Below are 22,769 nucleotides of genomic sequence, written 5' to 3' on the forward strand. Positions count from 1 at the left end.
CATGCCCAGAAAGAGTTACCTCAGAAGCATTATTAGTGAATTGAAAAGTACAGAGAGGGTCAGAGGGAGCTACATTGTATCTTTGTGGATCTAGAGAAAGCCTATGACAGAGTACCAAGAGAGGAACTGTGGTACTGCATGGGTAAGTCTGGTGTGGCAGAGAAGTATGTTAAAATAGTACAGGACATGTATGATGGCAGCAGAACAATGATGAGGTGTGCCTTAGGTGTGACAGAGGAATTTAAGGTGGAGGTGGGACTGCATCAGGGATCACCTCTGAGCCCCTTCCTGTTTGGAGTGGTAATGGATAGGCTGACAGATGAGGTTAGACTGGAATCCCCTTGGACCATGATGTTCGCAGATGATATTGTGATATGCAGTGAAAGCAGGGAGCATGCAGAGGAACAATTAGAAAGATGGAGACATGCACTGGAAAGGAGAGGAATGAAGATTAGCTGAAGTAAAACGGAATATATGTGTGTAAATGAGATGGGTAGAGGGGGAAGTGTGAGGCTACAAGGAGAAGCGAGAGCGAGCGTGGACGACTTCAAATACTTGGGGTCAACAATCCAGAGCAATGGTGAGTGTGGTAAAGAAGTGAAGGAACTGGTCCAAGCAGGTTGGAACAGCTGGCGGAAGGTCTCTTGTGTGATATGTGACAGAAGAGTCTCTGCTAGGATGAAGGGCAAAGTTTATAAAACAGTGGTGAGGCCGGCCATGATGAACGAATTACAGATGGTGGCACTAAGAAACAACTGGAAGCAGAACTGGAGGTGGCAGAAATGAAAATGTTGAGGTTCTCGCTCGAGGTGAGCAGGTTGGATAGAATTAGAAATGAGCTCATTAGAGGGACAGCCAAAGTTGAGTGTTTTTGAGACAGGCTTCGAGAGAGCAGACTTCGATGGTTTGGACATGTTCAGAGGCGACATAGTGAGTATATTATATTGGTGGAAGGGTGCTGAGAATGGAGCTGCCAGGCAAAAGAGCGAGAGGAAGACCAAAGATAAGGTTTATGGATGTGGTGAGGGAGCTGCACAGCCAAAGTTGGAAGTTTTGGAGACAAGGTTTGAGAGAGCACACTTTGATGGTTTGGACATGTCCAGAGGCAAAAGATAGAGTGTATTCGTTGAAGGGTGGTGAGGATAGAGCTGCCAGGCAAAAGAGCGAGAGGGAGACAAAAGAAATGATACATGATTTAATAGACCTGGTAGATGTTAAACCCTTTGTTCCTTATCCACCTTCCATTTAGAGGACAGTCAATCGGTCATAGGTCTACACTTACACATGGATGTGATATAACTATAGTTTACCTTGTTTGCAGGATTCTACATTAATAACAACCAGTTTTGTTTCCGATTTGTAAAAAAGATAATCATAATGAAAAAAATAAAATACTCATTCCATCGTATACGTACTCTTTTGTATGGCATTCGGGTCTAAGGTAGCATTAAATTGGCAAATGGTGAGAAGAAAGTGGGGGTTTCATTTAGCATAAGCCCAAAGATGGAATCCCCAGCAATTAGACTCTGCCAAGGAATTGAATAAGTGCTAAACTGATTCACTGGGCACACATGGAGTCCTCCTCTCATGCCTCGGTGACCCCCGCATAGTTGTTTACCAATGTTATTTGAAATGAGGTTGCGCCTCTTTATCTTATGGGTGGTAGGCATAGTTGACTTGAGTATAACTATTGGTTCTGTTGTGTATTTTTGTCAGCTTTACAGGTGTCCAAAAGTAGCATATGAACAAAAATATCATTACGGCTGTCAATGTTGCAGCCCAACATGCCATCATATTATTTAGCCATTTTGAAGTCATGTCGACCAAGTCACCCCTAAATGAGTCAAGTGTCTTTTAAATCTTCACCAGATCTTCAGGTATTTTCAGATACTATAAATCTGCACCCACCGTATGCTGGTCTTTCCTCACCTTTCCCCTTGGGTGACTCAGCTGAGATGACCTTTTACAGTGAGTAAGGTGTATTCACATGTTTCTTTCTGCTATTTTGTCCATGTCATTCAGCTCTTGCTCAGTCTATGCCAGTATTCGGGTAAAACTGCATGTACAGTGGATGTGAATTCATAAACAGACATAGGATGTGTAGACAAATGGCAGTAATAAGATTATTAAAGCACAGTAACTTGTTAATTTTTTTTTTTTTCTGATGGTGTAGTGCAGGGATGTCAAACTCATTTCTCTTGCGGGCCACGTTGTAGTTCGGGTTTCCCTCAGAGGGACATTTCGAGTGAAGGCAGCGTGGGATCGATTCCTGCTCAGTGATGGTGTCGACATCTGCACTGCGACTGGCTGGCGACCAGTTCGGGGTGTAGTCTGCCGCTGCCCAAAGTTAGCTGGGATTGGCTCCAGCTCTCTCCGAATAAATGCAGAAGGGTTGCCTCAGGAAAGGCATCCGGCGTAAAAAAATCAAAAAGACAGTTACTGCTGCACCACCATGACAATGGCACAAAAATGGCTTTACACATCAATGCTGATAAAATTCCCAATTTGTTTCTCGTCCTATCAAATTGATGCATGTGACATTTCCGAGTGACACGCCATTAGAAAACAGTTTTTTTGTTTTTCAAGAGAAGTTAATGGATACACAGAATCCACCAACTTTTTTTTTTTTTTCATTCGTTGTCAATTAATAGCATTGGTATTATCTCTGGATCTGTGCAAACAACAATCTTTTGGACACGTTTGTTGTACGTAGTTATCCAATTTGTTTTGTTTTTATTTTATCTATTTTTTTGGGGTGGGACCTTGAGTGGTTCCCACAGGTACCACTCGAACAGAAAAATGAAAATAACGGGTAGCGTTTTCATCCAACACCCAACTGTAAAATTTAACTGTTTAGTTGCCATTGTGACAGAAGTCTCACTCCCATATGTAACCGGACTACAGCAACCTTAGCAGTGGGAATGAGAACAGCTATCTTACAGGTGGCCTATAAAAACAATTAAGTTTTGTTTGTGTTAACAATGGTTTCAAAAGCAAAAACTTTCCTACAATGAACAAATGAACTCAAGTATCCCTTTTTGCAATTTTTCTAAGCTGTTTGGGGTTGTTAATAACTCCTGAAAGGGACCCACTTGTGTGTTGTTGTTTTTTTCCTTCATCATTCATCTATCTCTCATTGTGTGGAAAATATTGGTAATTTGTATGGTCTCCCTTTTGAATGGAATGAGACCCTTACGTGCTTGTAATGTATGTATAGTTAGACTGAATCCATCATTGTGTCCAAATTGCCCCTACGTGTGATTGTGAGTGCGGCTGTTTGTCTCCATGTGACCTGCAATTGGCTGGCAACCAGGTCAGTGTGTACCTTGCCTCCTGCCCGTTGACAGCTGGGATAGGCTCTAGCCCTCCCCGCGGCCCTTGTGAGGATAAGCGGCTAAGAAAATGGATGGAGGGATGAATGGATGTGTAGCTTGAGGAAACTGACCACGTTTTGGATGCACATTTCCTTGTGGATTATGTCGCACACAGATCAAACAAGCCCTTCAAAAAAAAGTGTTTTGCACACTAGTTAAATCCATGGATCATGTAATGCCTTTGTACCAGGGCTACCATCCCCCCTGTTGAGACCTGAGACTTCCCATGGCTCAAGATTGCCGCCCACTTAAAAAATGTTTTTTGGTAGAATTTTTTTTTTTTTTTTGTATCTGTGATGAGATAATTCCCATTTTGTAATGTAGTACCTGATTTTTTCCACATTTTTAGTTCTACTGGTAAGCTTTGTTGTTGCATTTTGTTTAACACGTCATCTCAAAGTATGTCTTCATTTGTTTCATGGTCAGCTAATCCCATAAATAATCCCCTGCTGCTTCTTTTGCTATTTTATCTGTAAATCCATTTCCGAATGATTCTTTGTCTGTATTTGATGTGTGTACTGCACATTTACATATGGCTATTTCTTTTGGTAATTGAAGTGCTATGAGCAAATTTTGTAGTAGCTCTGCATGTGTCACTGTGTTCCCTGTAGTTCTCGCTATTCCTCTATTTTTCCAGTATTGTCTGTATAGATTGTGATACCACCGTGAATACAGCAGCATCTAGTCTCAGATTGTTTAAGACTGTCCAATAAGATATTGTCTGTAGAGTTCAGTCGTCTCAATCCAAATCTGGTTCTTTTTCTGTCCAAACGGGAACATTTCGTACTACCAAAACAAATTGTCCCAAACTCTTCCACTCCTGTTGTAATGACGTGTGTGGTGGTGTCCATTCCTTGTGTAGTGCATTTAGTTTGTCAGTCAGTCTTGTTCCTGTCACAACTGATATACCTATATCTGAGTACAGATAATCATGATTTTTTTCTGGTGTAAGTTTACAGTATCTTATACTACATAGTCACGTGCAATGAGTCACTTCCTACGTCATTTTGGGGTTGTTCAATCACGTCTTGAGCTGTTTGCAGCAAGAAATCTCCTGTTCTTGTGGGAGGTATGTTTGGAATATCTTCTTCTTTTCCTTTCGGCTTGTCCCGTTAGGGGTCGCCACAGCGTGTCATCTTTTGCCATCTTAGCCTATCTCCTGCATCTTCCTCTCTAACCTCAACTGCCCTCATGTCTTCCCTCACCACATCCATAAACCTTCTCTTTAGTGTTCCTCTCGCCCTTTTGCTTGGCAGCTCCATCCTCAGCACCCTAAGACCAATATACTCACTCTCTCGCCTCTGAACATGGACAAACCATCGAAGTCTGCACTCTCCCACCTGGTCTCCAAAACATCCAACTTCGGCTGTCCCTCTACTGAGCTCATTTCTAATCCTATCCAACCTGCTCACTCCGAGCGAGAACCTCAACATCTTCATTTCTGCCACCTCCAGTTCTGCTTCCTGTTGTTTCTTCAGTGCCACCGTCTCTAATCCGTACATCATGGCTGGCCTCACAACTGTTTTGTAAACTTTGCCCTTCATCCGAGCAGATACTCTTCTGTCACATAACACACCAGACACCTTTCGCCAGCTGTTCCAACCTGCTTGGACCCGTTTCTTCACTTCCTTAACACACTCACTATTGCTCTGGATTGTTGACCCTAAATATTTGAAGTCGTCCACCCTCGCAATCTCTTCTCCCTGTAGCCTCACTCTTCCCCCTCCACTTTTCTCATTCACGCACATATTCTCTGTTTTAGTTCGGCTAATCTTCGTTCCTCTCCTTTCAAGTGCATGTCTCCATCTTTCTAATTGTTCCTCTGCATGCTCCCTGCTTTCACTGCATATCACAATATCATCTGCGAACATCATGGTCCAAGGGGATTCCAGTCTAACCTCATCCGTCAGCCTATCCATGACCACTGCAAACAGGAAGGGGCTCAGAGCTGATCCCTGATGCAGTCCCACCTCCACCTTAAATTCTTATGACACGGCTACAGCACACCTCACCACTGTTCTGCTGCCCTCATACATGTCCTGTACTATTCTAACATATTTCTTCGCCACACCAGACTTCCGCATGCAGTACCACAGTTTCTCTCTTGGTACTATGTCATAGGCTTTCTCAAGATCCACAAAGACACAATGTAGCTCCTTCTGACCTTCTGTGTACTTTTCCACTACCATCCTCAAAGCAAATAATGCATTTTTGGTACTCTTTCTAGGCATGAAACCATACTGTTGCTCGCAGATACTTACTTATGTCCTGAGTCTAGCCTCCACTACTCTTTCCCATAACTTCATTGTGTGGCTCATCAACTTTATTCCTCTATAGTTCCCACAGCTCTGAACATCCCCTTTGTTCTTAAAAATGGGAACTAGAACACTTTTCCTCCATTCTTCAGGCATCTTTTCGCCCGCTAGTATTCTGTTGAATAAGTTGGTCAAAAACTCCACAGCCATCTCTCCAAATTGCTTCCATACCTCTACCGGTATGTCACCAGGACCAACTACCTTTCCATTTTTCATCCTTTGTAGTGCCTTTCTGACTTCCCCCTTAGTAATCATTGCCACTTCCTGGTCCTTCACATTTGCTTCTTCTTCCTTCTCTCTCATTTTCTTCATTCATCAACTTCTCAAAGTATTCTTTCCATCTATTTAGCACACGACTGGCACCATTCAACACATTTCCATCTCTGTCCTTAATCACCCTTACCTGCTGCACATCCTTCCCATCTCTATCCCTGTCTGGCCAACCTGTAGAGATCCTTTTCTCCTTCTTTCGTATCCAACCTGGTGTCCACCATCAAGTCTCCTTCTCCTCTTTCCTACCAAAAGACACACCAAGTACTCTCCTGCCTGTCTCTCTGATTACCTTGGCTGTCGTTGTCCAATCTTCCGGGAGCTTCTGCTGTCCATCGAGAGCCTGTCTTACCTCTTTCCGAAAGGCCGCACAACATTCTTCCTTTCTCAGCTTCCACCACATGGTTCTCTGCTCTACCTTTGTCTTCTTAATCTTCCTACCCACCACCAGAGTCATCCTACACACAACCATCCTATGCTGTCGAGCTACACTCTCCCCTACCACTACTTTACATTCAGTAACCTCCTTCAGATTACGTCGTCTGCACAAAATATAATCCACCTGCGCGCTTCTACCTCCGCTCTTGTAGGTCACTATATGTTCCTCCCTCTTCTGGAAATAAGTGTTCACTACAGCCATCTCCATCCTTTTTGTAAAGTTCACCACCATCTGTCCCTCAAAGTTCCTTTCCTGGATGCCGTACTTACCTATCACTTCTTCATCGCTGCTGTTTCCTTTACCAATATGTCCATTACAATCTGCACCAATCACAACTCTCTCGCTGTCTGGGATGCTCAGAACTACTTCATCTAGTTCCTTCCAGAATTTCTCTTTCAACTCTAGGTCACATCCTACCTGTGGGGCATAGCCGCTAACCACATTATACATAACACCCTCAATTTCAAATTTTAGTCTCATCACTCGATCTGATACTCTTTTCACCTCCAAGACATTCTTAGCCAGCTCTTCCTTTAAAATAACCCCTACTCCATTTTTCTTCCCATCTACTCCGTGGTAGAATAATTTAAACCCTACTCCTAAACTTCTAGTCTTACTACCTTTCCACCTGCTCTCTTGGATGCACAGAATATCAACCTTTCTCCTAATCATCATGTCAACCAACTCCTGAGCTTTTCCTGTCATAGTCCCAACATTCAAAGTCCCTACACTCAGTTGTAGGCTCTGTGCATTCCTCTTTTTCTTCTGACGATGGATCCGGTTTCCTCCTCTTCTTTGTCTTCGACCCACAGTAGCTGAATTTCCACCGACGTCCTGCAGGTTAGCAGTGCCGGGGCGGGCGTTGGTAACCCGGGCCACGACCGATCCGGTATGGGATTCTTTAGATGAACGCTCATATTTGTTTGGCACAGTTTTTACGCCGGATGCCCTTCCTGACGCAACCCTCTGCATTTATCCGGGCTTGGGACTGGCCTACAGATTGCACTGGTTTGTGCCCCCATAAGGCTGCATTTTGTTTGGAATATCTAAGGCGAAATAATAGAGCGCTGGATTCCTATTTTGTAAGATATTTAACTGTCCTCCCAGTAATTCCTTTTTTTTTCTTTTTACTTCTATTTTTCCTGTCAGAGAGGGAATTAAGCGCAGTCATAGTTTCGGCCAGCCATCTCTTCCCAAAAAACGTATGGGACAAATTAAAAAGTTGCATTTTGGGAGCATTAGTTGACATTTTTGATGGGGAGATGGCTGCTCTCTTCCTCATCTGCGGCCACAATTATTAAATGTTTCGCATAAAACTCCAGAAATTTCTCCTTTCTCTGTCAGAAAGGTGTCAATTTTCTTTTTCTTATTTTGTAGCACTCTTTCTGGTATCTTGAGATCCGGCTCGTAGTGCTTGGTTAACGTATTGTTACAGGCTGCCAGTCGGTTTGCCAACCCAATGTTTTTCAATCCATTGTTTTATAGGATTCTTTGAATTCACATGAAGAGCATTTTTTTAGTTGCCCTTGATACACACTCCCTGGAGTGTGATCTTCAGGAATGCCACAGTTTGCTTTAAAACATGTATTTATTCCAATTCTATATTCTTCAAATGGTTCAGTGTTTTTATTTTGCTCTTCCAATGGCAGAAAAAAATCCTTTTTTTTTTAAATCGAGTAGAAGTGTGTGATATTAACCCTTGAACTCCCTGCTGCTGTGAGAAAGTACTTTGCTGTCATCCAAATTTGTTGTACTTCCACACGATTTAAGTGGTAAGATTTTCTCAAGTCTTCTGTTCCCTGGACGAATTATGTTACATCAACTTTATGAGATGTGATACCTATTGTGGCCTATTATGTTTTAGTAAGACATTTGCTTTCTACAAACTTCTAGTCCTTACACATCATTATTTATTTTTTTTCAGATGTTGTGTTTCAACTATTTTGCTATTTATCAACTATTTTGCTGTTTGTTTTTCCCCTGTTGGAGTCAGTGGTTCACCTAGGGTGACTATACTGACTTCCCCCTGAACAGTGTGACAATTACGTTCCATTTGAGGTAATTCTCAAGCTTCTACCACAAGTGGCAGAGAATTCTTACCTCTGTATCCTCAAACAGTTGTCACTCAATTTCCTGTTCAAATGAGGTAGCGAACCTCCACTCACACTTTTACATATGCACACGTTTCACGGAGCTCACGTACAGGACACACCTTGCCCTTTTCTCAGTTTTATAGACTAATTAGTCTACTCGATAGTGACTAGTATTCTCGAGTTTTGGTTCTGCCGCAGTCACCCAGACACACATTCACTCATTCCTCATGAGTGTGGGACTTTCCTACTCACCAGAGATGTCTTCACTTCCTTCGGCTTCTCGTCAACCCTCAGCCTCCAGACGCAAAGTCGAGGCCCAGTCCCGGAAAGGGTCTCAAATGCCGTGGTCACGGTCTTTGCCTGGACGTCGACTCAGCCCCTGGAAACCTCAGGTATCTTGAGATCCGGCTCGAAGGACCAAGTAAATGTCAGGTTCACCAATCAGAAATTCATTAAACAGGACAAAAAGGAAGCAAAGACATCAGTTCAAGTCTCGCGAGGAGAGAGGAGAGGAACTGTCTCGTACAATTCACCACTGCACTCTCTGGTTATCCTCTCCTCACCACCTCTATTTTTTCAGTTTTAAGACGCCCCTTATTTACATGGATGTTACAAAAAGGAAGCAAAACAATTTGAAACAAGGTGTACATGTTTGTTCATGTGCGTGTGCATGTGTGGAAGATTGCTGAATACATGTGTGGTCATCATTTCTTTAACAGGCAGCAGTTCTAACAGTTCTGATGATTAGATGTTTTTGTTCTTGCTATCTCCTGCTAGGAGGCTGCCACGTTATCTAGGGCAGAGCAAAGCATTTCTTTATTGGAAGCAAATGTATAATTATGATCACAATTGTCCTACAGAGAACAAAAAAGAAAAAGAAAAAAAGACAGGGAGTCGGCTCCTCCATACACGGAAGTGTGTTGTGGCCACACGTTAAACTTCGGTAAACCTCTCCCTGACACCTTTTTTTTTCTTTTATGCATTTTTCTCAAATGAGTCCATTGTGTCTTTAAAAAAAGAAAATAAACCTTCGCACACAGAGGTTTACATAGGATAATGTGTGGCTGCAGCACACTTCCGTCTTTTTCTTTCCAATCATACTTAATGAATGCGATTTTGTGTAAAACCAGGGGTCATTTATTTAAATATTGGTATTTGTATTTAAAAATCTGAGTGGCTCCATCACTATGTGGGATTTATTCTTGATTGAGAACAGATCCAGCAACGGAGGATTTGTATGCATCCAGATTTTTCTGGGCTTTCAAACCCTTCCGTGTAAATCTCGACGACTTACTCACTAGATATTACCAATTTCTTATCTGCGAAAACATCGACTTCGGCATTAAATATGGGTTCTCTATGCCAAGTGTCACTCGTTTTTCCACATACCTTCATTTATTATCACCTTCTAAATCTTTAACGGTATCAGACAAAACTCTGGGTGTCGTGCTATAAGACGGATTTTCGTGTTGTCCCCAACCAACTTAGCATTGAACCATGCTTTGCTTGCCCGGCAGTATGACCAGTCACGTGACTTCAGTGATGTAGGTGCACAAGCTCGATACAACTAGTTGCCCTCATCTTTTCAGACTCTTCATAGACTTTCAGCTTTCTGAAAATGTAACATTGTCCTCATTTTGTGTATCCTGGACAGCCAACGGCCTGAAAGATTCTGGCAGTCCATTCAAAACAGTTGCTAAAAGCAGTTTGGCACTCGTGTTCTTTCCTGTATCACTATATTCTTGGTTATTATCAAGTAATGTTAGTTTCATTTTATAGCATTTGAATAGTGGTCAATAATGTATATAGGTTTAGAATTCTATGTTTGCTATTTACAGAATAATGCTCTCAATATTTTGAGTGCTTTCTTTCCATCTTCAGAAGCTTCATGTCTTATCAGAGATAGGCTTTGTTGAGTGTATTAACCAACAAAGAATTACAGTCTGTGTTTTTCTCTGACTCGGCAGCTAATGGTTCTGCATCTGTTGGTACTTCTAGGATGGTGTTCTTTAACTTCCAAATTTGTAAACGGCTAACGAAACCTGTCTTCCACAGATCATACTTACCTTCTGTTCTGTCAAAGATAATCTGTTGAGCCATTCTTGTTGTGGCCATTTTGTTTTAATTTCACGTTCTCTTAGCTAATAGTTCTCTTCTTCTATTACCTTGTGCTAGACTGTCGTTCCTGGGCCCATAACCTGTTGAATGCAGTGTTTGCGTTATAGGCCTTGTAATATATCTTGATGAACTTGATGGAATTAGTTTTATCCACATTTATTTTCTGACAAGAAAAAGATGATAATGCTTGCTGTTTCCCTTCCCGCACACCAACAAAACTGGAACCAGAATAAAAAAATGAACAGTAGTGATAACATTTTGTTTAGGGTAACACTGTCCTCTAAGGACACAATGAGTAAGGGCACACACAACTATGACATTTAACTCCAAAAAATGTGCCTCGTCTATGTTGATTGGGATGTACATGTGAAATCTGCTCAGATTCATGCCTACGCAGATTCATACATGGATTTTTGTTGTGCTTACAATGTTTTCTGGTTTTGAGGATACCGTACACCATGTTTTACATGAAAATCCAGGCAATTCTTTGTACGAAACCCTGGAGTTACCAGGTTCTGTTGTCACGACAGTGAGTAATGCAGCTCTGACGACATGGCCTGCATATACACTGAAGACTATTTTACTTTCATTGTACTTTCATTATTCGATTTAAATATGACCTTATAGATTTAATCAACAGATAAAGTGTTGTCCATTTGCTAATCAGACAAGGATGTGATGTGGAGCCGGTGGTTACCCTTCATCTTTGTATGCAGAAAACCAGCTGCCGCCATCCTCCTATCATTGGCGTTGCCGTGGAGACGAATGACACCAGATAAGGAGCGGAAAGTTACCATCCTGGCCCAGGATCAGACTGCGAGGGGGAGCAGCCACTTTCACCAAGGACCCATACAGATAAAAACCCTGTGTTACCGGGCAGCCCTTGTCTTCTTCTTGGGTCATCTTGTCAGAAGACACACGTCTCGTGTGCAGCAGATGCCTAGATAAGACCCGGACGTCTGTACTGCACATTCCTTTGTAATAAATGCATTTGTGGTTAACTTTTTCTAATCATTGGTCATATCTTCCTCGATCATCGAAAACGCTTGGGGTCCAAACTCTCAAATCCCTACAACACTCACCATGCAAGCCTCCCCAGTCAGGGGGGAAAAAAAGAATGTCAAAGTTGATTTAAAGTTTGCTGACTAAAATTTGGACAAGGCAGTTAAATACTAGGAGAATATAATCTGATTGGATATGACTCAAATTGAACTGGTTGGATGGCATAATGCACAGCACGTTGGGAGGGAAAATAACACTGCACATTATCCGAAAAATGCCATACCAACACTGAAGTTCAGGGGTGGGAAGATAAATGTGTGGGGCTGCTTTTCAGCAAAAGGTCCTGATAAACTTTACAATGAAGAAAGTATAAATGGGCAAATTTACTCAAGATATTCTTCACAAAAATCTGATGATATCTACGAGAATGAGGAAAATGACACTAGGGTGCACATTTCAGTAGGATAACCATCCAGAACATATGGCCGAGCAAACTCCCAAATGGTTTGAAACCATTTGACATGTTCAAAATAAGTATTTTGTGTCATTTCAGATTTATTACACACAACCCAGTCGTGGACAGCGTCCCATTTTTGGGACATGATTTTCGCGCATTATATCCTTAAGTATATCAAAAATTTGGTATCAGGAGAGGATAACTCATCAGTTAAAGTTAGCACAGAGTTATTTCCCTTTCCTTCATGACCCAACATGGCTGCCTCAAGTACACATGGAGAGTTTTCCAAGAGAAGAAAGGGAGAAAGATCAGTATGCAACCAAGTTTGTATTCAAAATGCTCATCCATCAGTACTATTAATGCGTATGTGTCGTTTTTGAGTAAGAATTAATTTATAAACATGTCACTAGTATGTACTACTTCACAGAACTGGTAACATACCCGTCCCAGTTTTGAGTCGCTGCCCGCGAGAGGCTACATCTTTTTTGCGCTTTGTTTTATGCGTTAAACGAATGTGCTATTTCCTTGATTGTGGCCTGTTAGGAGACTTATCTTAATAAGGCAAAATATTGCCACCCTGCCCATGAATGGGTTAATTTTTGAGTTTATCTATTCAACTTTCTTTGTATGGATGGATTACTTGGGTTTCTCCACAACAATATATATATATATATATATATATTCTTCTTTTCCTTTCGGCTTGTCCCATTAGGTGTTGCCACAGTGTGCCATCTTTTTCTCCTGCACCTTCCTAACACCAACTGCCCTGATGTCTTTCCTCACAACATCCATCAACCTTCTCTTTGTCTTTCTCTCGCTCTTTTGCCTGGCAGCTCCCTCCTCAGCACCCTTCTATCAATGTACTCACTCTCTTGCCTCTGGTCATGTCCAAACCATCGAAGTCTGCTCTTTTGAACCTTGTCTCCAAAACGTCCATATTTGGCTATCCCTCGAATGAGCTCATTTCTAAAGCAAAAGCAAGGCAAAGCAAATTCATTTGTATAGCGCATTTCGTACACAAGGTAACTCAATGTGCTTTATATGATTAAAGGCATTTGAAAACAAAGACATGAAACATTTAAAACGGCATAAAAACAATAAAAAGGCCAAACAAAATATTTAGAAAAGACAATTAAAACCGCATACAGTGCAAGTAATATGATCATAAAGTGGATATATTCTAATAAGCATGAGGGAAAAAAAAGTTTTCAACTGCTTCACCATGTTTGCTTTGGACTCTGCGCTCCACTATTGGACCTGAGTCAGTCGATCTCCGAGCTCGACTGGGTTTGTATTCCGTAAGCATTTTTTTTCATGTATTCAAGACCTAAATTATTTAGTGATTTACAGACCAGTAGCAGAACTTTAAAATCTATTCTAAAGCTGACTAGATGCCAGTGCAATGACTTTAGGATTGGAGTTATATGCTCTGTACAGAGAAAATAGGTGGTGGTATTGCTGTTATTTTCACATTATTTCAATGGAAAGAAATTATACTGGGTGATTTTAGCTCTTTTGAATATCTGTGTTTTTTAGTTCAGGGTGACCCAAAGGTTATAATTGTAATCATTTATAGACCTCCGAGATACAATGTAAAATTTATGTAGGATTTTTCAGAACTCCTGTCAGCTATTTGTACTGAGTACAGCTATTTTATAACCGGCGACTTTAACATTAATGTTGACAACAACATGGAAAAAACATCCAAAGAAGTTTCGGCAATACTAGACACATTTGACCTCTCTCAACATATTAAGAGTCCAACCCACACTCAAGGTCACATCTTAGTCCTGGTCATCTCTAAGGATGCTGAAATTGTATCAATTGCCATTAAGGATATGGCTATTTTGGACCATTTTTGTATATTTTTTGAATTACAGATTTTTCCAAAATTTCAGACAACTTCTATCTCTATTAGGAAAAAGTACATAAATTAGAGTACTGCCACTAAGTTTATGGAGACTGTGGCTGTGACACAGACTGTGAATGCTGAGACAGTTGATGAACTTTTGGACAATTTCACCTCAAAAATCACAAATGCCATGAATGCTGTCGCTCCTCTTAAAACTAAGACTGAGGCGACCTAGAACACTGTGGAGGAGCACAATGATGGTCAAGAGATCTAAATCGGAGTCTAGAAAGCGGAACGTAAGTGGAGAAAAACTAAACTCCAAATTGACTATGACCTCTACTGACAGTGTCTTTTATAATTTTAAGAGTTAGTGAGAGCTACATTGGAGGATTGGCGTTATATGCTCTGACTGCTTTGTTTTGGTCAGAACGTAAACTGCAGCATTCTGAATGAGCTGTAGCTGTTTAATACTCTTTTTTGGGGGGAGTCCAGTTAGAAGACGATTACAGTAGTCAAGTCTACTTGAGAGAAAAGCATGGATAAGCTTTTTCTGGTCTGCTTGACACATACAAGACTTCACTCTAGATATGTTTTTCAAATGGTAGAAGGCAGTTTTTGTGATTGATTTGATATGATTGTTGAAAGTCAGGTCGGAATCAATCAGAACACCAAGGTTTCGGACTTGGTCTTTGGTTTTTAAAGAGAGAGTCCAGGTGTTTACTAACAACAATTCTCTTCAATTGTCTCAGTGTTTTTGTGATTTAGTTGAAGAAAAGTTTGGCTCATCCAGTTATCTGATTTAGACAGTGGCACAATACCTCAATTGAACTGTAGTCATTTGGAGACACTGCTAAATATAACTGTGTGTCATCTGCATAGGTATGGTAGTTAAAATTAAAGTTTTGAAGAATTTGACCCAAGGGTAGCATATACAGGCTGAACAGGAGAGGTCCAAGAACTGACCCTTGAGGGACCCCATAGGTCATTGCCATTCGCTAAGACCGAGCACCTCCAATGGTCGCAAAGTAGCTCCTTTCCTGCAGTTAGGACCTAAACCATTTAAGGACCGTTCCATTTATTCATACCCACGTTTCCAACCTGTATAGCAGTATATTGTGATCTACTGTATCAAAAACAGCGCTGAGATCCAACAAGAACAGAACTTGAGACCTTTCCTGAGTCAGTATTCAACCTTATATCGTTTAGAACTTTGATAAGAGCAGATTCTGTACTGTGATGACTTTGGAAACCTGATTGAAATTTGTCCAAAAAAAAAAAAATTAAGAAATTGCTGAGTTGATTAAAAATAACCTTCTCAAGAATCTTGGTTATGAACAGAAGATTTGAGATGGGTCTCTAGCTTGCTAACATGGAATTGTCCAGTGCTCTGTTTTTTTTAGAAGAGGCTTAACAGCAGCTATTTTAAGAGCTCTGGGAAACTCGCCAGACTGAAGTGAGCAATTGATTATTTGCTACAAATCAGGCAGCACTGACTTCACAATAGTTTTGAAAAAGTCAGATAGTATTGAGTTGAGACAGCTCGTTGATGGTTTCAACTGCTGAAGAGGTTTTTTTTTTTTACAGTTTTTGGGTCAACTGCATCAAATTCTGACAAGTTAAGAATTTTCTCTGGGTTTCTTAAGATGTGAGATCATTCTATCTTTTTTCTGATTTGTGCTGACATTTGACCTGATGGATTGTATTTTTTTTTCACTAAAATAACAGGCAAACCCATTGCATTTGCCAGCTCTTATGAGTTCTGGATCTATCTGATTCGGGGGTGTTGTAAGCTAGTAAACCACAGCAAATAGAGCATGAGTATTGTTGAGGTTCTTAGTGATAATTTCAGAAACGTGTTGCTGTCTAGCTCTAACTAACTGTTGGTTAGAATTACAAAGACACTGTCTGTAGAGGTCATAGTCAATCTGGAGTTTAGTTTTTCTCCACTTGCATTCTGCTTTCCTACACTCAGATTTAGAGCTCTTGACCATTATTGTGCTCCTCCACGGTGTTCTAGGTCGCCTCAGAATGTTCTTAGTTTTAACAGGAGTGACAGCATTCATGGCATTTGTGATTTTCTAGTTGAAGTTGTCCAAACGTTCATTGTTCCTCCGATTGTTTGGGAATAAGTGGATCCTTTTGATCTTGTTTTTTTTTTTTTTTTCTATTTGTAAGTCTGACGTCAATATTTTGCACTGAATCACATTCTTTTTTCTTGCTCTTTGCTGTAACGACTGAGCATGGCCGCTCACTTGGTGAGATACCAGATTCTTTGGTAATCTCCCGGTGCTGTTGTCTTACTTTTTAAATGTCTCATATGTTTGGGCTTTGCTCCCAGAAAATTCCAGGGAGAACTGCTGGGGTGTCAGTTATCCTTTCCACAGTTTACGTAGGTCCTCATTGTTGAGCTAGGTGGCTGTCTATTAGCACACCTCTGCTCACCATTGTGAGACACAGATTTTCGATTCCAGAATTGACACCCTCTGCAGTTGTCCATGATAGTCCTCAGTAGAGAACGGAGGCATCTTGACGGCTGGTCTTGTTGCTCACACCAGGCTTGTGCTAATTAGCAGGCCACTCTCACATAAGGATGAAACAACTGATTATCACAAAAACGAAAAATACAGTCCCACAAATTTAAAAGTATCGAGGAGTCGCTGCTTACAAAAACAAAATATTTTGGAAGTAAAACGAGACTATCAGGAAGAAAAAAATGTCAATAGAGGCAAAGCATGCAGGGCAAGAGCAAAGAAAAAAGCATCTGCACTGTATGAGAAGCAAGAGAGAACTAATCCTATCCAACCTGCTCACTCCCAGTGAGAACTTCAACATCTTTATTTCTGCCAACTCCAGCTCTGCTTCCTGTTGTCTCTTCAGTGCCACCGTCTCTAATCTGTACATCATGGCCGGCCTCACCACTGTTTTATAAACTTTGGCATTCATCCGAGCAGAGACTCTTCTGTTACATAACAAACCAGACACCTTCCGCCAGCTGATCCAATCTGCTTGGACTCGTTTTTTCACTTCCTTACCACACTCACCATTGTTTTCGATTGTTAACTCTAAGTATTTGAAGTCCACCCTCGCAATCTCTTCTCCCTGGAGCCAAACCATCCCCCTCCACCCCTCTGATTCACGCACATATATTCTGTTTTACTTCGGCTAATCTTCATTCCTCTCCTTTCCAGTGCATGCCTCCATCTTTCTAATTGTTCCTCCACCTGGTCCCTGCTTTTACTGCATATCACAATATCATCTGCCAACATCATGGCCCAAGGGTATTCCAGTCCAAGCTCATCCGTCAGCCTATCCATTATCACAGAAAACAGGAAGGGCCACAGAGCTGACCCCTGATGCAGTCCCACGTCTACCTTAAATTCTTATGTCACACCTAAAGGACACCTCACCATTGTTCTGCTGCCGTCATTCATGTCTTGTACTATTCCAACATATTTCTCCGCCACATCAGACTTCCGCATGCAGTACCACAGTTCCTCTCTTGGTACTCTGTCATAGGCTTTATCTAGATCCACAAAGGCACAATGTAGCTCCCTCTGACCTTCTCTGTACTTTCCCACTAGCATCCTCAAGGAAAATAATGCATCTGTGGTACTCTTTCTAGGCATGAAACCAGACTGTTGCTCGTAGATACTTAACTGTCCTGAGTCTAGCCTCCATGACTCTTTCCTATAACTTCATTGTGTGGCTCATCAACTTTATTCCTCTATAGTTCCCACAGCTCTGAACATCCCCTTTGTTCTTAAAAATGGGAACTAGAACACCTTTCCTCCATTCTTCAGGCATCTTTTTGCCCGCTAGTATTCTGTTGAATAAGTTGGTCAAAAACTCCACAGCCATCTCTCCAAATTGCTTCCATACTTATACCGGTATGTCATCAGGACCAACTGCCTTTCCATTTTTCCTCCTTTGTCGTGCCTTTCTGACTTCCCCCTTAGTAATCATTGCCACTTCCTTGTCCTTCACACTTGCCTCTTCAACTCTTCCTTCTCTCTTTTTCTTCATCAACTTCTCAAAGTATTCTTTCCATCTATTTAACACACTACTGGCACCAGTCAACACATTTCCATTTATCCTATCCTATATATCCTTAATTACTCTTACCTGCTGCACATCCTTCCCATCTTTATCCCTCTATCTGGCCAACCTGTAGAGATCCTTTTCTCCTTCTTTCGTGTCCAACCTGGTGTACATGTCTTCATGTGCCTCTTGTTTAGCCTTTGCCACCTCTACCTTTGCCCTACGTCGCATCTCGATGTACTCCTTTCGCCTCTCCTCAGTCCTCTCAGTATCCGACTTCTTCTTCGCTAATCTCTTTCCTTGTATGACTCCCTGTATTTTGGGGTTCCACCACCAAGTCTCCTTCTCCCCTTTCCTACCAAGACACACCAAATACTCTCCTGCCTGTCTCTCTGATCACTTTGGCTGTAGTAGTCCAGTCTTCCAGGAACTCCTCCTGTACATCGAGAGCCTGTCTCACCTCTTTCCGGAAGGCCGCACAACATTTTTTCCTTTCTCAGCTTCCACCACATATGTTCTCTGCTCTAACCTTGTCTCCTTAATCTTCTTACTCACCACCAGAGTCATCCTTACACACCACCATCCTATGGTGTCGAGCTCCACTCTTCTCTACCGCTGGCAGTCAGTAACCTCCTCCTTGATTATATCGTCTGCACAAAATATATTCCACCTGTGTGCGTCTACCTCCGCTCTTGCAGGTCACTCTATGTTCCTGCCTTTTCTGGGAAAAAAAAAAGTTCACTACAGCCATTTCCATCCTTTTTGCAAAGTCCACTACCATCTGTCGCTCAAAGCGCCTTTCCTGGATGCCGTATTTATCCATCACTTCTTCGCCACCCCTGTTTTGTTCACCAACATGTCCATTACAATATGCACCAATCAGAACTCTCTCTCTGTCTGGGATGTTCAGAACTACTTCGAGTTCCTTCCAGAATTTGTCTTTCACCTCTAGGTCACATTCTACCTGTGGGGCATTGCCGCTAATCACGTTATACATAACACCCTCAATTTCAAATTTCAGCCTCATCACTCGATCTGATACTCTTTTCACCTGTAAAACATTCTTAGCCAGCTCTTCCTTTAAAATAACCCTTACTCCATGTCTCTTCCCATCTACTCTATGGTAAAATAATTTAAATCCTGCTCCTAACCTTATTGCCTTACTCCCTTTCCACAATATATCAGCCTTTCTCCTAGTCATCATGTCAACCAACTCCTGAGCTTTTCCTTTCATAGTCAACATTCAAAGTCCCCACACTCAGTTGTAGGCTCTGTGCATTCCTCTTCTTCCTCTGCCAATGAATCCGGTTTCCTCCTCTTCTTTATCTTCGACCCACAGTGGGTGAAATTCCACTGATGGCCTGTGGGCAGGCGTTGTTAACCCAGGCCACGACCGATCCGGGATTCTTTAGATATTTCTATCTATCTATCTATCTATCTATCTATCTATCTATCTATCTATCTATCTATCTATCTATCTATCTATCTATCTATCTATCTATCTATCTATCTATCTATCTATCTATCTATCATCTATCTATCTATCTATCTATCTATCTATCTATCTATCTATCCATCCACCTTCTTGGCTGCTTGTCCTCACAAGGGTCGCTGGAGTGCTGGAGACAATTTCAGCTGTCACCGGGTGGGAGGTAGGGTACACCCTGAGCTGATTGAAACCCATGCAGGCATGGGGAGAACATGGAAACTCCACATAGGGAGGGCCGGGATTGAACCCAGGTCCTCAGAACTGTGTGGAGTTTGCATGTTCTATCCCGTGCCTGGTTAGGTTTTCTCCGGGTACTCCGGTTTCCTCCCACATTCCAAAAATATGCAACATTAGTTGGACACTCTAAATTGCCCCTAGGTGTGATTGTGAGTGTGGCTGTTTGTCTCTTTGTTCAGGGCTCAACATTAAAGGTCTACTCCAGAGGAAATGTATTTGATTGTCTATCATACAAATGAGGCTAAAATTTCATTTGAAAAATAGTTTAAAAATTCTAAACACAACAGAAATGAAATAAATTAGCAATATAGTCAGTCTCAAGATTTTGTTCGAAATATAACTTACATTCAGCAAGTTCCTGTTCTCTCCGGAATCTAACATCACATCCAGGCAACATTTAGCCAGAGAGTGAAAAAGCTAGCAAAGATGGTGAGGAAGTGTGTCGCATATGGCTGTTCTGTGACAAACGCTGACAGAGTCAGCTTACATGAATGGCCGAAAAACAAATGGATAGGCAATATATGGCCCAGGTTTATGAAGAAAATACGGGCGCATTGGAGTTACAAGTCAAAGTCGACAGTATTATGTTCCAAGCATTTCACGGAGGACTGCTTTGAAAACTCCGTACAGCGTTCACTTGGCTTGCAAGTGAGTACGTCCATGTTCAATTACGTCTGTGTTTGTTTAATATTGACTAGTATCTACCTCTTTTTAAATCTCAGTACAATATGATGTCTAGGAGGTGACGAAATTTGGACACTGTATAAAGTTAGGGTACTGTTGACGCTGAGGTCTTCCTCAAATTCCACGTCAGCAGTGTGTGCTCTCAAGTGTTCGGTGCATTATAATACGTGGTAAATGCATGTAAATAATGCGAAGAATATGCTATAAACAGTGTACATTACTCTGTTCTGACAAAATATTCCAAATTGAAAATATGAATGAAATGTTTTTTTTATTTTGCAGACAGCCAAGGTTACTACCGTGTGCCTGTCAAACTATCCACTCGTGCCTTTCAACCAACCCTGAAGGTTAGATTATTTGCTCATTTTTCAGAATTAAAAAAAACTGTTTATGTATAATTCACTTGCTTACTGCCATGGTCATATCCACAATTGTCAGTTTAAACCCATTATCAGAAGTTATGTATCTGATGTAGGGTCAAGTGATTACGAAGAGCTGGCAGACATCATTGAAAGTGCCTATTTGAGTAAAGACGCTATCTCCACTGGGACAGACCTCAAGTATCGAGAGATACCAGTGTTGTGAAACACTTTGCTCCCAAGATGTATCACTTTGGATATGATGGGATGAGAAACCGGTAAATGACAAGTACTGAATTAGTCTGTAAGACATCAGTTAACTTTCAATTTTGTGTTTGATAAACTACGCTGAGCAGCACTTCATTCCAACGAGTAACCTAGTTTTAAGAAAGACTTTCACTTTGAAGCTGACCACCTGCATATTCAACCTATAGGATGAAGGAGTAAACCAGGACAGCAATATCTGTACATGTATGAAGTAATGTAATTTCCATGTTTCAGGGTATGTGGAACGCCTGTTAGAAGAGCTCCGGACCCTCTATGTCAGGGGTGCTCAATGCGTTGATCGCGATCAGGCAGTTTCGGTCGGTCGTGACGGCTTGCTGAGAAAAAATGGCTTCCGCCGTATTTTTTTAACTTTAGCTCACCGTGCATGTGCAAACAACGACAGTACAGGAAAACACGCTGTCAGTGAGTCCCCCAAGCCCCCTCCCATTTTAAGCTCTCGCTTAAGAAATCTTAAACTTGTGTAGGGATGCTGCAGCAAAGAAGACAAAAAGCATCACTTTCATACGGAATGGGAGGCGGACGTTTTTTCACTGTCATTTTCGAAGTGAGTTTGCCTCATCTGCCAGTGTACTGAAATGTGGAACGGCATTTAGAACTGTTTATGGAAAATATGACACCAACATTCCGCCAAAAAGCAATCTGAGAATGAGAAAAGTGAATGAACGAAAATCCCAACTAGCCGCACAGCAGTCACTTTTCATACGATACAGTTCAACAGCGAAAGCCGCCACTGAAACATCGTTTCCGGGTTCGTCACATCATCGTTAATAACAAGAAGTCCTCCCAAGACGATCTCTTTTTAACACAGCAGTCACGGAAGCATCGTTTCCGGGTTCGTCACATCACATAAAGAGGTTGTTGTTCCAATATTTTAAAAATAAGGCGGGAATATTATCTTCAATAAAATCTCAGCAGCTGTAAAGGAGTGCAGTTACGCGGCACTGTGAAGCCATGGCTGATGTGTGGAAGGACATCGGAGATTGTGTTTCTAACTCGAGTTGGACGAATCCACTGACTTGTTTCTCACTGTAGTTGGACGAATCCACTGACTTGAGTAACACACCCAAGGTGTGCATTTTCATTCGTATGGTATTTAGCGATCATTAACGTGAACTCAGAGTTACAAAAAAATGTTTAAAGTTAATTATGTTGTGTAATATTAGCTCATGCGATTATGCAAGGCACACAAACATTTACACATATTCAATCCTCAATATATTTACTTAAAATAAATGTTTTGCATTTTTGACTTGGTCATTCTATTTCATCATTAGTCATTCTTAAAAAAAACGTCCCCCTTTCCTCCTTCGATCACGAGGCGGGATGCTTTAGAAGTAGATCTTGTTTAAAAGTCTGGGCACCCCTGCTCTATGTGGAAGGAATTTGCTTGTTCAGTGGAGCTCCAGCGAATCAGATACTCGAATGTTAAGCTGTTGTTGTCACGTTGTTTCACACGATGTTGGGCGTGAAATAACAATATTCGGACAATAATTTTTTGATAAATTCGAAATTACGATATTTCTGTGAAAATTCCCACTTGCCCGGTCGGGCAATCGTGCCGTACATTTATTTTCCCAAAGATGCTTTTCGGGCAAGTCAGGCAATCATTAATGTTGAGCCCTGATGTGCCCTGTGATTGGCAGGCAACCAATTCAGGGTGTACACTGCCTCCTGCCCGTTGACAGCTGGAATAGGCTCCAGCACTGCCCGTGACCCTCGTGAGGATAAGCAGCAAAGAAAATGGATGGAGATAT

General features: G+C 41.5%; 1 protein-coding gene and 1 long non-coding RNA gene across 3 annotated transcripts in view; one reads left to right on the forward strand and one right to left on the reverse strand.

Annotated features, from left to right (window-relative positions):
- The window catches only part of LOC133513987 (uncharacterized), a 70,663-nt gene that overhangs the window by 41,111 nt on the left and 6,783 nt on the right, over window positions 1-22,769 (reverse strand). The window lies entirely within an intron of this gene.
- LOC133513986 (ATP synthase F(0) complex subunit C3, mitochondrial-like) overlaps window positions 1-22,769 on the forward strand; it is a 46,763-nt gene that overhangs the window by 18,676 nt on the left and 5,318 nt on the right. Inside the window, exons 1-2 of one of the 2 annotated variants that reach the window (XR_009798681.1) lie at window positions 19,981-20,332; window positions 20,651-20,715. Coding sequence is in view for 1 of the 2 variants with exons in the window: in XM_061845144.1 (XP_061701128.1) it covers window positions 20,651-20,715 (65 nt within the window). In the remaining variant the exon portion in view is untranslated. Of the gene's footprint in view, window positions 1-19,980; window positions 20,333-20,650; window positions 20,716-22,769 lie in introns of those variants that run through there. The other variant, XM_061845144.1, reaches the window with a different exon arrangement.

This window comes from Syngnathoides biaculeatus, chromosome 16 (assembly GCF_019802595.1).
Source record: "Syngnathoides biaculeatus isolate LvHL_M chromosome 16, ASM1980259v1, whole genome shotgun sequence".
NCBI classification, from domain to species: domain Eukaryota; kingdom Metazoa; phylum Chordata; class Actinopteri; order Syngnathiformes; family Syngnathidae; genus Syngnathoides; species Syngnathoides biaculeatus.